Source organism: Lotus japonicus, chromosome 1, assembly GCF_012489685.1.
Source record: "Lotus japonicus ecotype B-129 chromosome 1, LjGifu_v1.2".
NCBI lineage: Eukaryota > Viridiplantae > Streptophyta > Magnoliopsida > Fabales > Fabaceae > Lotus > Lotus japonicus.
In genome coordinates this window covers 3,843,876-3,857,733 of record NC_080041.1, presented here as the reverse complement: position 1 = coordinate 3,857,733, position 13,858 = coordinate 3,843,876, and the positions used below count along the sequence as shown (strand labels likewise).

At 31.3% G+C, this 13,858-nt stretch overlaps 1 protein-coding gene across 1 annotated transcript; it reads right to left on the bottom strand.

Moving 5' to 3' along the window:
* Positions 1-5,617: 5,617 nt before the first annotated feature.
* On the bottom strand, positions 5,618-7,421 carry LOC130732811 (putative F-box/LRR-repeat protein At1g56400). Its single transcript, XM_057584797.1, has 3 exons — positions 6,492-7,421; positions 6,208-6,381; positions 5,618-5,920 (listed from the first exon to the last, which is right to left on the bottom strand). The coding sequence occupies exons 1-3, from the start codon at positions 7,419-7,421 to the stop codon at positions 5,618-5,620; spliced, it is 1,407 nt and encodes a 468-aa protein (XP_057440780.1).
* Positions 7,422-13,858: the final 6,437 nt, after the last annotated feature.

Genomic DNA, 13,858 nt, shown 5'->3' with positions numbered 1-13,858 from the left:
TCCTTTTCCGATTATTAACTCTAGTTGATAACTTATTTCGAACCCGCCAGTGTCCACCATTCAATGTACTTATATATATGAATTCATAGATCCATTGATGTACCAATATCCCAAATCTCTTCCAGTCTACTTCGAATTCTTGTGAAAATCACAACAACCAATATCCCAAATCTCTTCCAATTTCAAAACAAATGGATCCTTTTGAAAATCCAGTTCAAAATCATTTTGATATGGCAACATACCTTCAAAATTCTGAACTTGAAGAAGCTTTTATACTCAACCAAGTTAGGGAGCGTCGAAACAAAATATTGGAAGATAGGGCACCTCGTAGCAGAAAATATGTCAGTAAAGATCATGCAGCGGCAAACCGAAGGCTAATTGAGGACTACTTTCCCAATGAGCCTACATATGACGATACAATGTTTCGTCGTCGGTATCGGATGCAAAAACATGTTTTCCTTCGAATCGTTGCGGACCTTTCAAGTAGTGATAACTACTTCACCCAACGAGTTGATGCGGCCTATAAAGAAGGAATATCACCTTTGGCAAAATGTACCACAGCAATGCGAATGTTAGCATATGGTGTGGCAGCAGATGCAGTCGATGAGTACATCAAAATCGGAGGTACTACAGCACTGGAGTGTTTACGTAGATTCTGTAAAGGAATCATACGATTGTATGAGCACGAGTACCTTAGAGCACCAACCGAAGATGACCTGCAAAAAATACTACATGTTAGTGAAATGTGGGGGTTCCCAAGCATGATCGGGAGTATTGACTGCATGCACTGGGAGTGGAAAAATTGTCCTAAAGCATGGGAAGATCAATTTACTAGAGGGGATAAGGGAACCACAACGGTTATTCTTGAAGCAGTTGCATCTCATGATCTATGGATCTGGCATGCCTTTTTTGGATGTCCGGGAACGTTGAACGACATAAACGTTCTAGATCGGTCACCAGTGTTTGATGACGTGGAACAGGGAAAGGCTCCAAATGTGAATTTCTTTGTGAATCAACGTCCCTATAATATGGCATACTATCTAGCTGATGGTATCTACCCTTCTTATCCAACTTTCGTCAAATCGATTAGACTTCCTCAAAGTGAACCCGATAAGTTGTTTGCACAAGTTCAGGAGGGATGTCGGAAGGACATCGAACGTGCATTTGGAGTGCTTCAAGCTCGTTTTAAAATCATCTGTGAACCAGCTCGTTTGTGGGACATAGCTGATTTGGGTATCATTATGAGGTCATGCATCATATTACATAATATGATTGTTGAGGATGAACAAGATTCATATGCTCAACGTTGGACCGATTTTGAGCAATCTGGGGAAGGTGGATCTAGTACACCGCAACCATACTCGACCGAGGTGTTACCCGCTTTTGCAAATCATGTGCGTGCTAGATCCGAGTTGCGTGATTCGAACGTTCATCACGAACTGCAAGCAGATCTAGTGAAGCACATATGGACAAAGTTTGCAAATGCTTTGTGATGGAAGATGATTTGTATCGTACTAATTACGTTATTTGTGTGTTGCGTGCTTAGTTTGTTGTCTTGCATTTTAAGTTAAGAAAATAAAATAAATTATTGTGTGCTTAGTTTGTCGTCTTCCATTTTTAAGGTAAGGAAATAAAATAAATTATTGTCTATATTAAAAAAACATTTAATTTGTTAAGTGTTTATTGTTTAATTTAATTTAAAACAATAATTGTAATTTTATGTAAATAATAAAAACAAAAATATAAAATTAAATAAAAATATGAAATAAAAAAGTGGTGGGGTAGGGTGAGTGGTGAGGTAGGTTGTTGAGAGAGAAAACCATTGGAGTGGGTAATTGTTGAGAGTGTGTTGAATTGGAGAGAGAAGATGATGTGGAGTGTTGGGAAGAGAAAAAGTAGGGTTGAGAAGGGGTAAACAAAACATTTTTTGTTGAACCGTTGCTCATTTTTTTTTTTGATAAGCAATTAGAATTATATTGAATGAAGTACAAGGGGTACTTCAACCCAATACAAAGAGAAGAAGAGAATGGAGAAGAAAAGGAAAAAGAAACGGCTTATTCCTAAACTGTTGAAGAAGATCCGGAACCTACCCAACCCCCTCCCCCTAAAGAAAATCAAAGAGAACAGGCCTCATTAAAACCTTACCAGGGAAAACCCCCTTGGGAAAACTTAGTAAGGAAAAAGAGTACCGGTTCACAAAGATTAAGATGAAACTTCAGGGAAGAATTACAAAACCCACCCCCAAAGAAGCCATCGAACCTAAAAAGAAAACCACCAGCAAAGACTCAAATAGCTAAAAACTAAGACCTGCAGCATACCAACAGGAATAGATACTACCACACAGGAGCAAAATACAGTTAAACAATCCATCCAAGCAAAAACCCTCCACGGCCACAATTACCATAAACCTCCCATACAGCTCCACTCATAGAAAGACTTGGAACCATGTTAAGGTAGACAACTCATAGGCTCATTGCTCCATTCATAGAAAGAATACTTGAAATCAACATGTCTAGCCCGAAGCCAATTCCAAGATTTCAATTTTATTTTCCCCAACAAATCTGATCTATCAGCTTCCTCATGTAACACCCTACTTTTCGTTATTATGTTATTTATTATTTTATCTTAATTATTATTATGCTATATTGTATTTTGATAATTTATGCGATTTAATTAGATGATTATGTGATTATGTGATTTAATTAGATGATAAGGTCATTAAGTGATTTTATTAGATAATTAAGTTATTATGTGATATAGATAAATAAGGGTTTTAGGTTTTAAGTGAGTAGTTGGGAGTGGGGCCCATTGTAAGATTATTTAAGGGTTCTGAGAGAATTAAAAAGAGAGAAATCAGAAAATTAGGATTAGAGAAGCAGCAGAACAGAGAAACACGTGAAAGGTGAAGGAGAGAAGAAAAGGTGGAGAAAACCTAGAATTTGATCTTCAAGAAGAAAAGGGTCAAGGAAGCTTTGTACCGGTGTCATAGAAGGTAAGGGTTTGAATTTACCTTGTATAATTGTAGAATAACAGAGGTTGAGTTTAACATGAAGGAACCCCCATCTTCTTTGAAAATTCAGAACTGAGAGACTGTGTTGAGTGTTAACATGTGGTGAGCAAAATTGATTTTGAGCGAAATTGAGGTTCCGGGGTAAATTGGGTTCTGTTCTGCGCGCAGATACCCTAACAGTCTGTGTTGTAGAGAGCATAACTCTCTCTACAGAATTCCAAATTGAGTGAAACCAATTTTGTATGAAAGCTAACTCATAGGGCTATGTTGGGTAATATTTTCATAATTTTTCGATTGCTGGTTCAATACCAGAATCATTTGCAAGTTCATTCTGTTTCCGCCCGCAGACACCCTAGCAGTCTGTGTTGCAGAGAGCATAACTCTCTCTAAAGAATTCCGAATTGAGTGAAACTAATTTTGTATGAAAGCTAACTCATAGGGTTATATTGGGTAATATTTTCATAATTTTTGGATTGCTGGTTCAATACCAGAATTATCTGCAAGTTCACTCTGTTTTGCTCGCAGACACCCTAACAGCCTGTGCTGTAGAGAGCTACAGAATTCCAAATTGAGTGAAACCAATTTTATATGAAAGCTAACGTATAAGGCTATGTTTGGTAAAATTCTCATAATTTTTGGACTGCTCATTTAGTACCAGGATTATATGCAAGTTTGCTATGTTTCTGCTTATTTCTGGGATTGATTCTGAAACTGATTCTAGTAATTGATATGAAACATTTGATGATTTTGTGTTGCTATTTTGTCAGTGGAATAGTGAATGATTTGATAATTGTATTGAAGTGTTATTTTGTGCAATTTTGGTGTGATTTCCGTTATGGAATTTGGTGAGAAAATATGATATATATTTGGGGCTGGAGTGGTCTCAAATTGCTGTTTTAATTTATGAGTTTTTGCACGAAATACACTTCATTTAGTCAAGAGGCAACGTGTCGGTTTTCATCGGAAAACTGAGGTTTGTCCTAGAACTGGAGTGGTTCTGGAAGTCTGGCGTGGACTTCATTGGTGGTTAACTGTCTGGAGTGGACGCGGTGATACCGCTAAGGTTAACAATTGGTACCACATGCATACATTAGAGTCTCACACACTAAATTTCACGTTTTCAGTGGTTTTATGTGTTTGGTGAGTTGTTGGTGAATTGTTTTGCTGTTGTGGTAAAGTCGAATTATTATTCTTCTTAAAGCTTATAATTTTCCAAAACATTAATAAGAATTGTGAAACTGTCTTGAGAGAAAATATTATAATCACTCAGATTTTAAAGAAAATGTAAAGAGTTTATAAAGTAGAATCTGAATTGTTTACTTGCTCTTTGTTTTGCTATATTTTATACAATGTAAGTTCTTACCCTTCTGTTGGAATGATGTTCTATGCGACATCGCTCAGGTACTGGAGATAGAGATGTGGCTCATGAGGAGTAGCTTCGGAGAGTCTTAGTTTATGTTATTATTATTATTATTATTATTATTATTATTATTATAAAATAAGTGTCTTGCTCTGTAATGTAACACTGGGTAGATATTTTACGTTACTTTTACATTTTTGTTGAGAGGATTTTATAACCTCTCCTTATGGAAGTTGTTGAATAATTTTCTAAATTATGGCGATGTCGTATTGTTGATGGCCGAAGTGCCTATGAAAATCAGTTTTGAGTATGACGAATTTTATTGGAATATCAAGGAAGATAAACCTATTTAAATAAGTGATTTTATGCATCTTAGGATTATCTAGTTGGTTTAGAAATTTTATTGGCAGAAATAATTCATTCTTTGGAAAGCATATGAACTTATAAATTTTCAAACACAATCAGTGTTAATTTTAATGAGTTTTCGCGAAGAAGTGTAATACTCCCTTGATATGTTTTTAAACTCTGATAAACGTTTTTAAATAAAACAATGGAAAAAGGGGGTGTTACACCTCCTCTCTACAAATCTGATTTGAATATGAATAATATCTCTTCCAAAAGCTTAAGATGGATCTTTGGATGAAGAAAAATACAATGTTCAAGCATAAGTATTGGACTATTGGTATAATTTAATCCTTCAATAATAATTTATTCTTAAAAGAAAAAGTTGATCCAATCATGATTTATGTCTTAATCTCTAGTGATATAAGCATTATCTTCTTAGTATACATGTTTTGAGTTTGAGGAACTTGATATGTTTTTTTAACTGGTGATAGAACTAATTAGGTACCAACTAATTAATATCTTAAAAAAATTCAAATAATAATACATTAACGACTTAATTATACATGTTAAATTACTTAATGTTAGATAAGCTTTTACCTTTTTACTTTTTAGTGTCTTTTCTTATTTTAGTCCTTTACTATTTTAATAATAATGTGAATTTAGTCTTGCTCTTAAGCTTAGCATAGTTGATTTGACAACTTTAACCGTGTTGGTTTTAAAATAATCATAGTACACTCTAATGTTTATTATCAAATCAATTATCATAACTTAAACATCCAAAGTATCATCAATCGCCTCTCATTTACCTTACTTTGATTTGTTTCTACCTCACTCTTTTATCTTCATGAACCTTTTTCGTCTTATTTAGGGTGTAGAGTGTATATACCCTCACATATTATCCCTCAACAAATTGAAATCTCTAGATCTTTTGAAGCCCTGTGAATCATTAACGTTTTTGTTATATCACAGCAATAAGAGTCCAGTGTCCCATCTTGATAGGCAACATCATCCTCCATTATGTTGATAGTCATCTTTCTCAAGACTTTTCCAGTAGTAATGAAATAGGTAAGCATGCGAATCTCATCCATTAATCCTTTAAAGCCCTTGATCTCTACCTCTCTAAGAGTATATATCATGCATTTATAAGTTTTTGTATGATCAGTCCAAAACCTCTTCGAGTTAAAATTCTCTGGTAAATCATAATCCTACAACATGAAGAAGAAAAAAACTTAGCCACTAAAACTAGCACACAAGACAAAATAAATTAAACACAAAACAGAGAGGCGCTTCCCAAGAGATTTTAAATCACATATTATATTTATATTTGTATCCATTTTCAAAAAAAAAAAAAAATGTTTCGCTTAAAATTTTCATATCACATTTTCAATTAGACATTAATGGAATTTTCGCATCAGTTCATTTTTCATAGTTCTTTTCTCGTTAATTCTCTGCATACACATAAGAAATCAAATTCTATAAATGAAATACTCACCAAAAAAATTTGTGGGGGGCCCAATTCTATAGTGAGACTCTCTAATTCAGGGCAGCTATTAAGCAAAAATGTGATTCCTAAAAGTTCTTTTTGATCCAAAGAGGATTTCATTGTCAAACTCCTCACATACGAGTTACGTGGCATTTGGAGGAAGCATCCTCCCATGGGAATAACCTTTACATATCAAAAACATCAAATGTTGAACCATAAATAATCTTTATTGCATGCTTTAGAAAATTAAAAAAAAATAAGTAGTTACATTCAAACAATGAGAGAAAACATACCTGAAAAAAGTAATTACACACAGTCAAAATACTAGCGCCGGAGATATCTTTCACCAGTTTGTAAAGAAAAATAGCATGTCCTTCAAACTCAATGCAGAAGTCAAGAATTTCCTCTTCCATCACAAGAGAACGTACATCCATGACCAGAAAGTTATTATTCAACCCAGAGTAATAGAAATATCTTAAGTTTGGAGCATTGACTATAAAATAACGACTATTAGATCTAAACATGCATCTATCCACAATCAACTTTCTCAACCTTGGATTCTCCTCCCCTAGATCAAAATCATATGAATTCCAACACCTCTTGAGACTTAAACTCTCAAGCGCCTCACAATTTGACAACAAGGTCTTAATAGTAGTGAGTTTAACTTCCATCCAACCCAAAGAAATTTCTTTGAGTGCATGAAAGTTAAGTAACTCAGCCTCAACAAAACTGCATGAAAACAACTTCAAGGATTCGAGACAAGTGTGGCCATAAACATGTGCTGGCAATTCGAACAAGGCCTCATGGTTAATATAATTAGTACTCAAATAACAATCCAACTTTGGATCACAAAAATCCAACTCCAAGTCCTTCACACCATATCTGGTGGCGAAGGCAATGCATTTTCTCACAACCCTTTTAGCTTTTTCAGGCATTGATAATCTCAAAGAGAACTTATTTCCAATAGTTTCTTTGTGATTCGTAATCCAAAGTGTCATGAACTCCAAAAAAACCTTTCTTTGCGATTGTCTGATTTGATAAGTTTGGTCATCTTTCACAAAAAACACTTCATCAAATTCTATGTTGGATGTAGACTTAAAAATGTCTATCCAACTTTTGGAGAGGATTGAGGTTCTTACTGCTTCCTTGAACGATATCAAGGAAACAATGGTGTAGAGTAAAGACTGAGGCAATGAACTAAACCTATCTTGGTTAGGTGCCATGGCTATGGAATTGGAATTGCAACAAGTCTTTTGTATGAGATTACTATAAGTCTATTTTACTCTACAATTAAGATAAAGAAAGGGAGTGTAGGTTGCAATCTTATATAGCCGGTGGGTATTTTGAATTGAAGAGAACGAAAAAGGAAAAAGAAAAAAAAATTGGAACTTTACATAAATAAGAATTTTTATAATATTAATTGATGGGTATATCTAAATTGTGAAAGCGTAATAAGTTAATTATTAATTCTGAAAAATTAAAAACTTTTTTCATAAGAATCATAAATATTCAAATTTTATTCATATTTTACCTAAAAAGAATCATAAATATTCAAAATTTCTTCATATTTTGCCCATTTTTAAATTTTCAATTCTATCACTTACGTAATCTATTTTCCTTTTTTTGAAATAGAACCTTTAATATTCCAACCAATAAGTAACCAAATTTTAAAATTTATTAAATAACTCATATTTTTGGGTCGCAAATCATTCCTTCAAATTTGAAAGGTGAGGAAAGTTATTGCCCTTTCAATGTCTTTCCTCATTTCAATAAAAAGAATTTTTATAATGTTAATTGATGAGAATATATAAATTGTGAAAGTGTAATAATTTAATTAATAATCCTAACAAATTAAAAACTTTCTTATAAGAATCATAAATATTCAAATTTTATTCATATTTTACCTAAATTTTCATTTCTATCTTTTACGTAATCTATTTTTTTTTTAAATAGAGTCTTTAATAGTCCAACCAATAAGTAACCAAATTTTAAAATTTCTAAAATCACTCATATTTTTGGTTCGCAAATCATTTCTTTGAATTTGAAAGGTGAGGAAAGTTATTGCCCTTTCAATATCTTTACTCATTTCAGTAGTAAGAATTTTTATAATGATAATTAATGGCTATATCTAAATTGTGAAAGCGTAATAAATTAATTAATAATTCTGACAAATTAAAAAAAAATTCTTAGAAGAATCATAAATATTCAAAATTTATTCATATTTTGCCCATTTTTAAATTTTCAATTCTATCTCTTACGTAATCTATTTTTCTTTTTTTGAAATAGAGCCTTTAATAGTCCAACCAATAAGTAACCAAATTTTAAAATTTCTGAAATCACTCCTATTTTTGGGTCACAAATCATTCCTTTGAATTTGAAAGGTGAGGAAAGTTATTGCCCTTTCAATGTATTTACTCATTGTGAAAGCGTAATAAGTTAATTAGTAATCTTGAAAATTTTAAAAAGTTATTATAAGAATCATAAATATTCAAAATTTATTCATATTTTCCCCATTTATAAATTTTCAATGCTATCTCTTACGTAATCTATTTTTCTTTTTTTGAAATAGAATCTTTAATAGTTCAACTAATAAGTACCCAAATTTTAAAATTTATAAAATCACACATATTTTTGGGTCGCAAATCATTCCTTTGAATTTCAAAGGTGAGGAAAGTGCAGGAGGGAGGGAGGGAGGGAGGGAGAGAGAGAGAGAGAGAGAGAGAGAGAGAGAGAGAGAGAGAGAGAGAGAGAGAGAGAGAGAGAGAGAGAGAGAGAGAGAGAGAGAGAGAGAGAGAGAGAGAGAGAGAGAGAGAGAGAGAGAGAGAGAGAGAGAGAGAGAGAGAGAGAGAGAGAGAGCATATTTTCCCCATTTATAAATTTTCAATTCTATCTCTTACGTAATCTATTTTTCTTTTTTTGAAATAGAATCTTTAATAGTTCAACTAATAAGTAACCAAATTTTAAAATTTCTAAAATCACTCATATTTTTGGGTCGCAAATCATTCCTTCGAATTTCAAAGGGGAGGGAGGGAGGGAGGGAGAGAGAGAGAGAGAGATATGAAGAGAGTGATGCAAATAGAGGTACACGAGGCGTATGAACTAAACATGTATGTGCTAGGTCCCATGGGTATGCAGTAAGGTTTTTATATAAGATTGCTCTAATGTATATAGGATTGATAAAAAAATGAGTGCAATCTTTTTTTGGGTAAATACAATCTAAAACTTTATATAAGGAGAAAACAAGTAAAGAGAGGAGAAGAAATAAGATAGGGAAAGAAATGTAGAAAATGAGTGCAGTCAACAACAATCATAAAAATATATTCATATTAGTCATAATTTGTCATAAAACAACATTCATAATTAATTAATTCAAATAAATTATATTTATTTTCCCATAAAACTTATTCTAAATCTAGATTAAATTAATATAGATTAAAAATAAAAATAATTAATAAATAATATTAGATTAATTAAATAATATCCTTAAAAATAAAGCATTTAAAATTGGTCAATTAAATTTTTGAATCTTTTGGGCGTGGGTGGCTTCTGCTCTGTTTCAAATCTCTTTTCAGATGAGGTTCTCTTCCCCGAATTGGTTGGTGCGGGAAGTCGAGAGGTCGCTGGTGTGTAGCGCGATTCTGACGACCTGCTGTTCCCGGAGGTGGCTGCTTTCTCTGGTCGAGCGTCAGGCCTGGTTTTGGCTGCTTCCGCCGCTGGTTCTAGTGACGTTGAAGAGGCTCAGGAGGTGGAAATTGAAACGGTTCAATCCGTGGTAGGGGAGATGGCCCACTTTTCTCCATTAATGGCTAATAATAATAATTTATTAGTTTATAATGGTTTGGCCTCTCCAAGAATTGCTGTTAGGGATGGTTCAGCTTCTCTTGTAATTGGGTTTTTAAATTTCAAATTATTAATAATTGCTCCCCTTGGAACTAGGAGCAATTTTTTGCCTTGGTTTAATGATTATTTGAGGCACCATTTCGTTACTACGTCTGCTTTGGCGGCTCCTCAACATTATATGACTAATTCTCGATATTCATTTTTTCCACCTAAAAGAGAAAGTATATTAATAATGTTTTTGGTATTATATTTTTTTTTAAAGAATGTTTTGGGTATTATTAAGATAGTTCTAAATTATTTTAGATATTATATATTACATTCAATTATGAATTAAATTTAAAATAATTTAATCAAAGCAGACTATACTATTATCATACCATTTTTATTTTTAACAATCAATCTCAAATTATAAACCAAATTAATTTGAAAATATTTTCATAATTTCTTACCTTTTAATATAATCAATCAAAACCTTTTCAATTAGACTCCATTCTCATTTGAATTTTTTTGGAAGAGATATTATTCATATTCAAATCTTAACTTATTTTTACATTATATGACTAATAACTCGATATTCATTTTTTCCACCTAAAAGAGAAAGTATATTAATAATGTTTTTTGTATTTTTTTTAAAGAATGTTTTTGGAATTATTAAGGTAGTTCTAAATTATTTTAGAAATTATATATTACATTCAATCATGAATTGAATTTAAAATAATTTCATCAAAGCATACTATACTATTATCATACCATTTTTTATTTTTAACAATCAATCTCAAATTATAAACCAAATTAATTTGAAAATATTTTCATAATTTCTTACCTTTTTATATAATCAATCAAAACCTTTTCAATTAGACTCCACATAGAATTTAATAAAATTAATTTTCCTTCTTATCAAACAACAATCATATAAATAAATTGATATGAGTCCTAATTCTTGTCATAAAAAATATCATAATTAATTTATTCAAACAATTTTTTTTTGAAATAAAATAAATTATATTTATCTGCCCATAAAATACATTCTAAATCTTTACTAAATTTATTTAATTTATAAGTGAATTAATAATAAATAATATTCAATAATATAATACCTTTCTTTCAAGAAAAAAACCTTTCATTCAAAAAACAAATAATACCTTTGTTTCTTATGACCGTTCAAAAAGAAAATAAATACACTTACTAAAAATATTATTTTTGAATTAAAATATACTTAATACTACTATTGAATCCGTGCTATTCACGGATGGTGAATGAAGAAAAAAAATTATAATTAAAATATAAATTAACACATTTATGTCATAAAATTATTCAAATATAAGTCATTCAAACATTCAAAAATAGTATAATGTATTGGATAAAGCATAAATAAATTTTAAACGATGAAAGAAACTCAAGTTATTGAATAATCTCATTTTTGCTCTCGAAAAAAAATTATATTACATAAATTAATTATGGTGAAAATAAATTTCGGCCAATAATACTAAAATTAAAACAATTGGTTTACGAAAATATATTTTTATTTAGAATAAAAATAATTAAAAAGATAAAGAATGTTATAAAGTTTTTTTTTGAAAGAAAGAATGTTATAAAGTTATTAATACAAATTCATGGAAACTAATAATAACAATATTCAGAATTAGTAATGATTTTATTTTTGGTAGTCATAAATTTTGATAGGGAAAAAAGGAAACAAATGTTTAGTAATCGTATTTATGTATTAAGAATGGCCTAATTGTTGGAATATTGACTTCAAGTAATAAAAGGCTTATTTTGATTTTTTTTGTGGCAATTGGAAAGAAAAGAAATAGAAGAAAAGAAAACTATCCTAGAGTATCCCGGCAAAGCAGCGGAACCATAACGAAGGAGGGCGGGGTCTTCCAAACACGCGGAGGAGCACGTGTTCGAGAAGCTTGCTTGGCTTATTTTTTATTAGTAATAATTGTTGATTTTGTGGGTACCTTTGCCTAGTCCCCTCCTTGGGGGGGGGGGGGGGGGTTGTACTTTGCTTTTGACTTTCAATAAGTTATTTTGCTCTCTAAATTTTTTTTCTGAAAATCAGTATATTCAATATTCATTTAATCATTTTTAATGGTTATAAGTCATGTTTAGGAATTAAATATGACCTAAATTATGAATACATTAATTGTGTGTTGTGAATTATATGAAAAAATTAAAAGATATTTAATAGTATTTAAAAAAATAAAAAATTTGATACATCGGAAAACTAGTATTTAACAAAATTTAAGTCTATGTAATTCCAATTATATTTTAAGGAAACATATCAAAAAATGATTTATAAATTCGAATTTAAGAATTAGATCACTAATTAATAAGATTATAATTAGACATGATTAAATTAATGATTAAGGAATAAATTATTAGTTATTAATTATTTTAATTATTAATTAGGAATAAATACTATTAAAAGGTACTTAATAGTATTTAAAGAAATTTAAGTCTATGAAAATCAAATTATATTTTAAGGAAATATATCTAAAAATGATATATAAATTTGTATTTATCACTAATTAATAATATTATAATTATGCATGATTAAATTAATGATTAAGGAAACTGGTGAGGAAGAATTTCATGTTATAGTGAAATATAAAGAAAGCTAAGTATAGTTAAAAAATTCAACTAAGTTATAATTTTCAAAAGTAAGTAAAAACTATCGTGGATAATTTCTCTTTGAGGTTATCAATGCTTGGAAAAAGCTAAGAGGTTGTGAGAAAATGCATCGTATTTGCCAAAAAACACAAGTTGAATGAGTTGGAGCTGAACTTTTGCGATCCAACACTAGATATTGTTAATTAACTACTAATCATATCATTCATGAGACTTTGTTTGAATTCCCAGCACATGTTTACTGTCATGCTTGCCTCAAATCCTTGAAGTTGATTTCATACAGCGCAGCTTTGTTGAGGTTGATTTGCTTTACTCTCAACACTCAAAGAAATGAGAAGATTGTACCTTATCCGTCCCGCTCCAACTTGCCTACCAAATTCTACCTTAATTTGATTGGTTTAACTTTTAAAAATCAACCTTTGTTTAAGAAATGAGAGGATTGTGTTAACTTTTAAAAACATAAGTAGTCAATTACAAAAAAATGTGTTGAAAAGTGTGTTGCTACCATTTCAGTTTTTCTTAATCCAAATTCTTATATCACACATATTTTGAGTTTGAGTTGGATAGAATCTGTGTGATGAAGATTGTGCTGTGAGTGAAGAGAACACGAGGAAAGTACAGGAGGGAGAGAGAGAGAGAGAGAGAGATCATATGATAAGTTACCCGTGCGGGTGATCTCCATTGGGAGCATAGCATCGTGTCCAAAAGTCGGCGCGAAAGGAGTGGTTACAGCTTGATTTCCTCTTTTAGAATGCTGACCATTGACAGATATAGAAAAGATAACATATCTATTAGAGAGAGAGAGAGAGAGAGAGAGAGAGAGAGAGAGAGAGAGAGAGAACGACGATGAGAGTGATGCAAAGAGAGGTACACGAGACGTATGTCACGCCGTATATTAATACGGTCCAGTGTATCTTTCTTGTAAGCAATGTGAAATTATTATACGATGTCGTTTAGACCTATTTGGATGGAAGGACATGATTATATTGCTTGGTTATGTATGGAAAGAGACGTTGTGTGTGTGACTTCTTTCAGATAAGATGGATGTTTTGAGGAAACATATGTTCAAGAATAAGTATTGGTATAATTTAATCCTTCAAATAATTGATTCTTAGAAGAAAAAGTTGATCCATACACTTTAAAAAAAAATTGGTCCAAACATGATGTATGTCTTAATCTCTAGTGA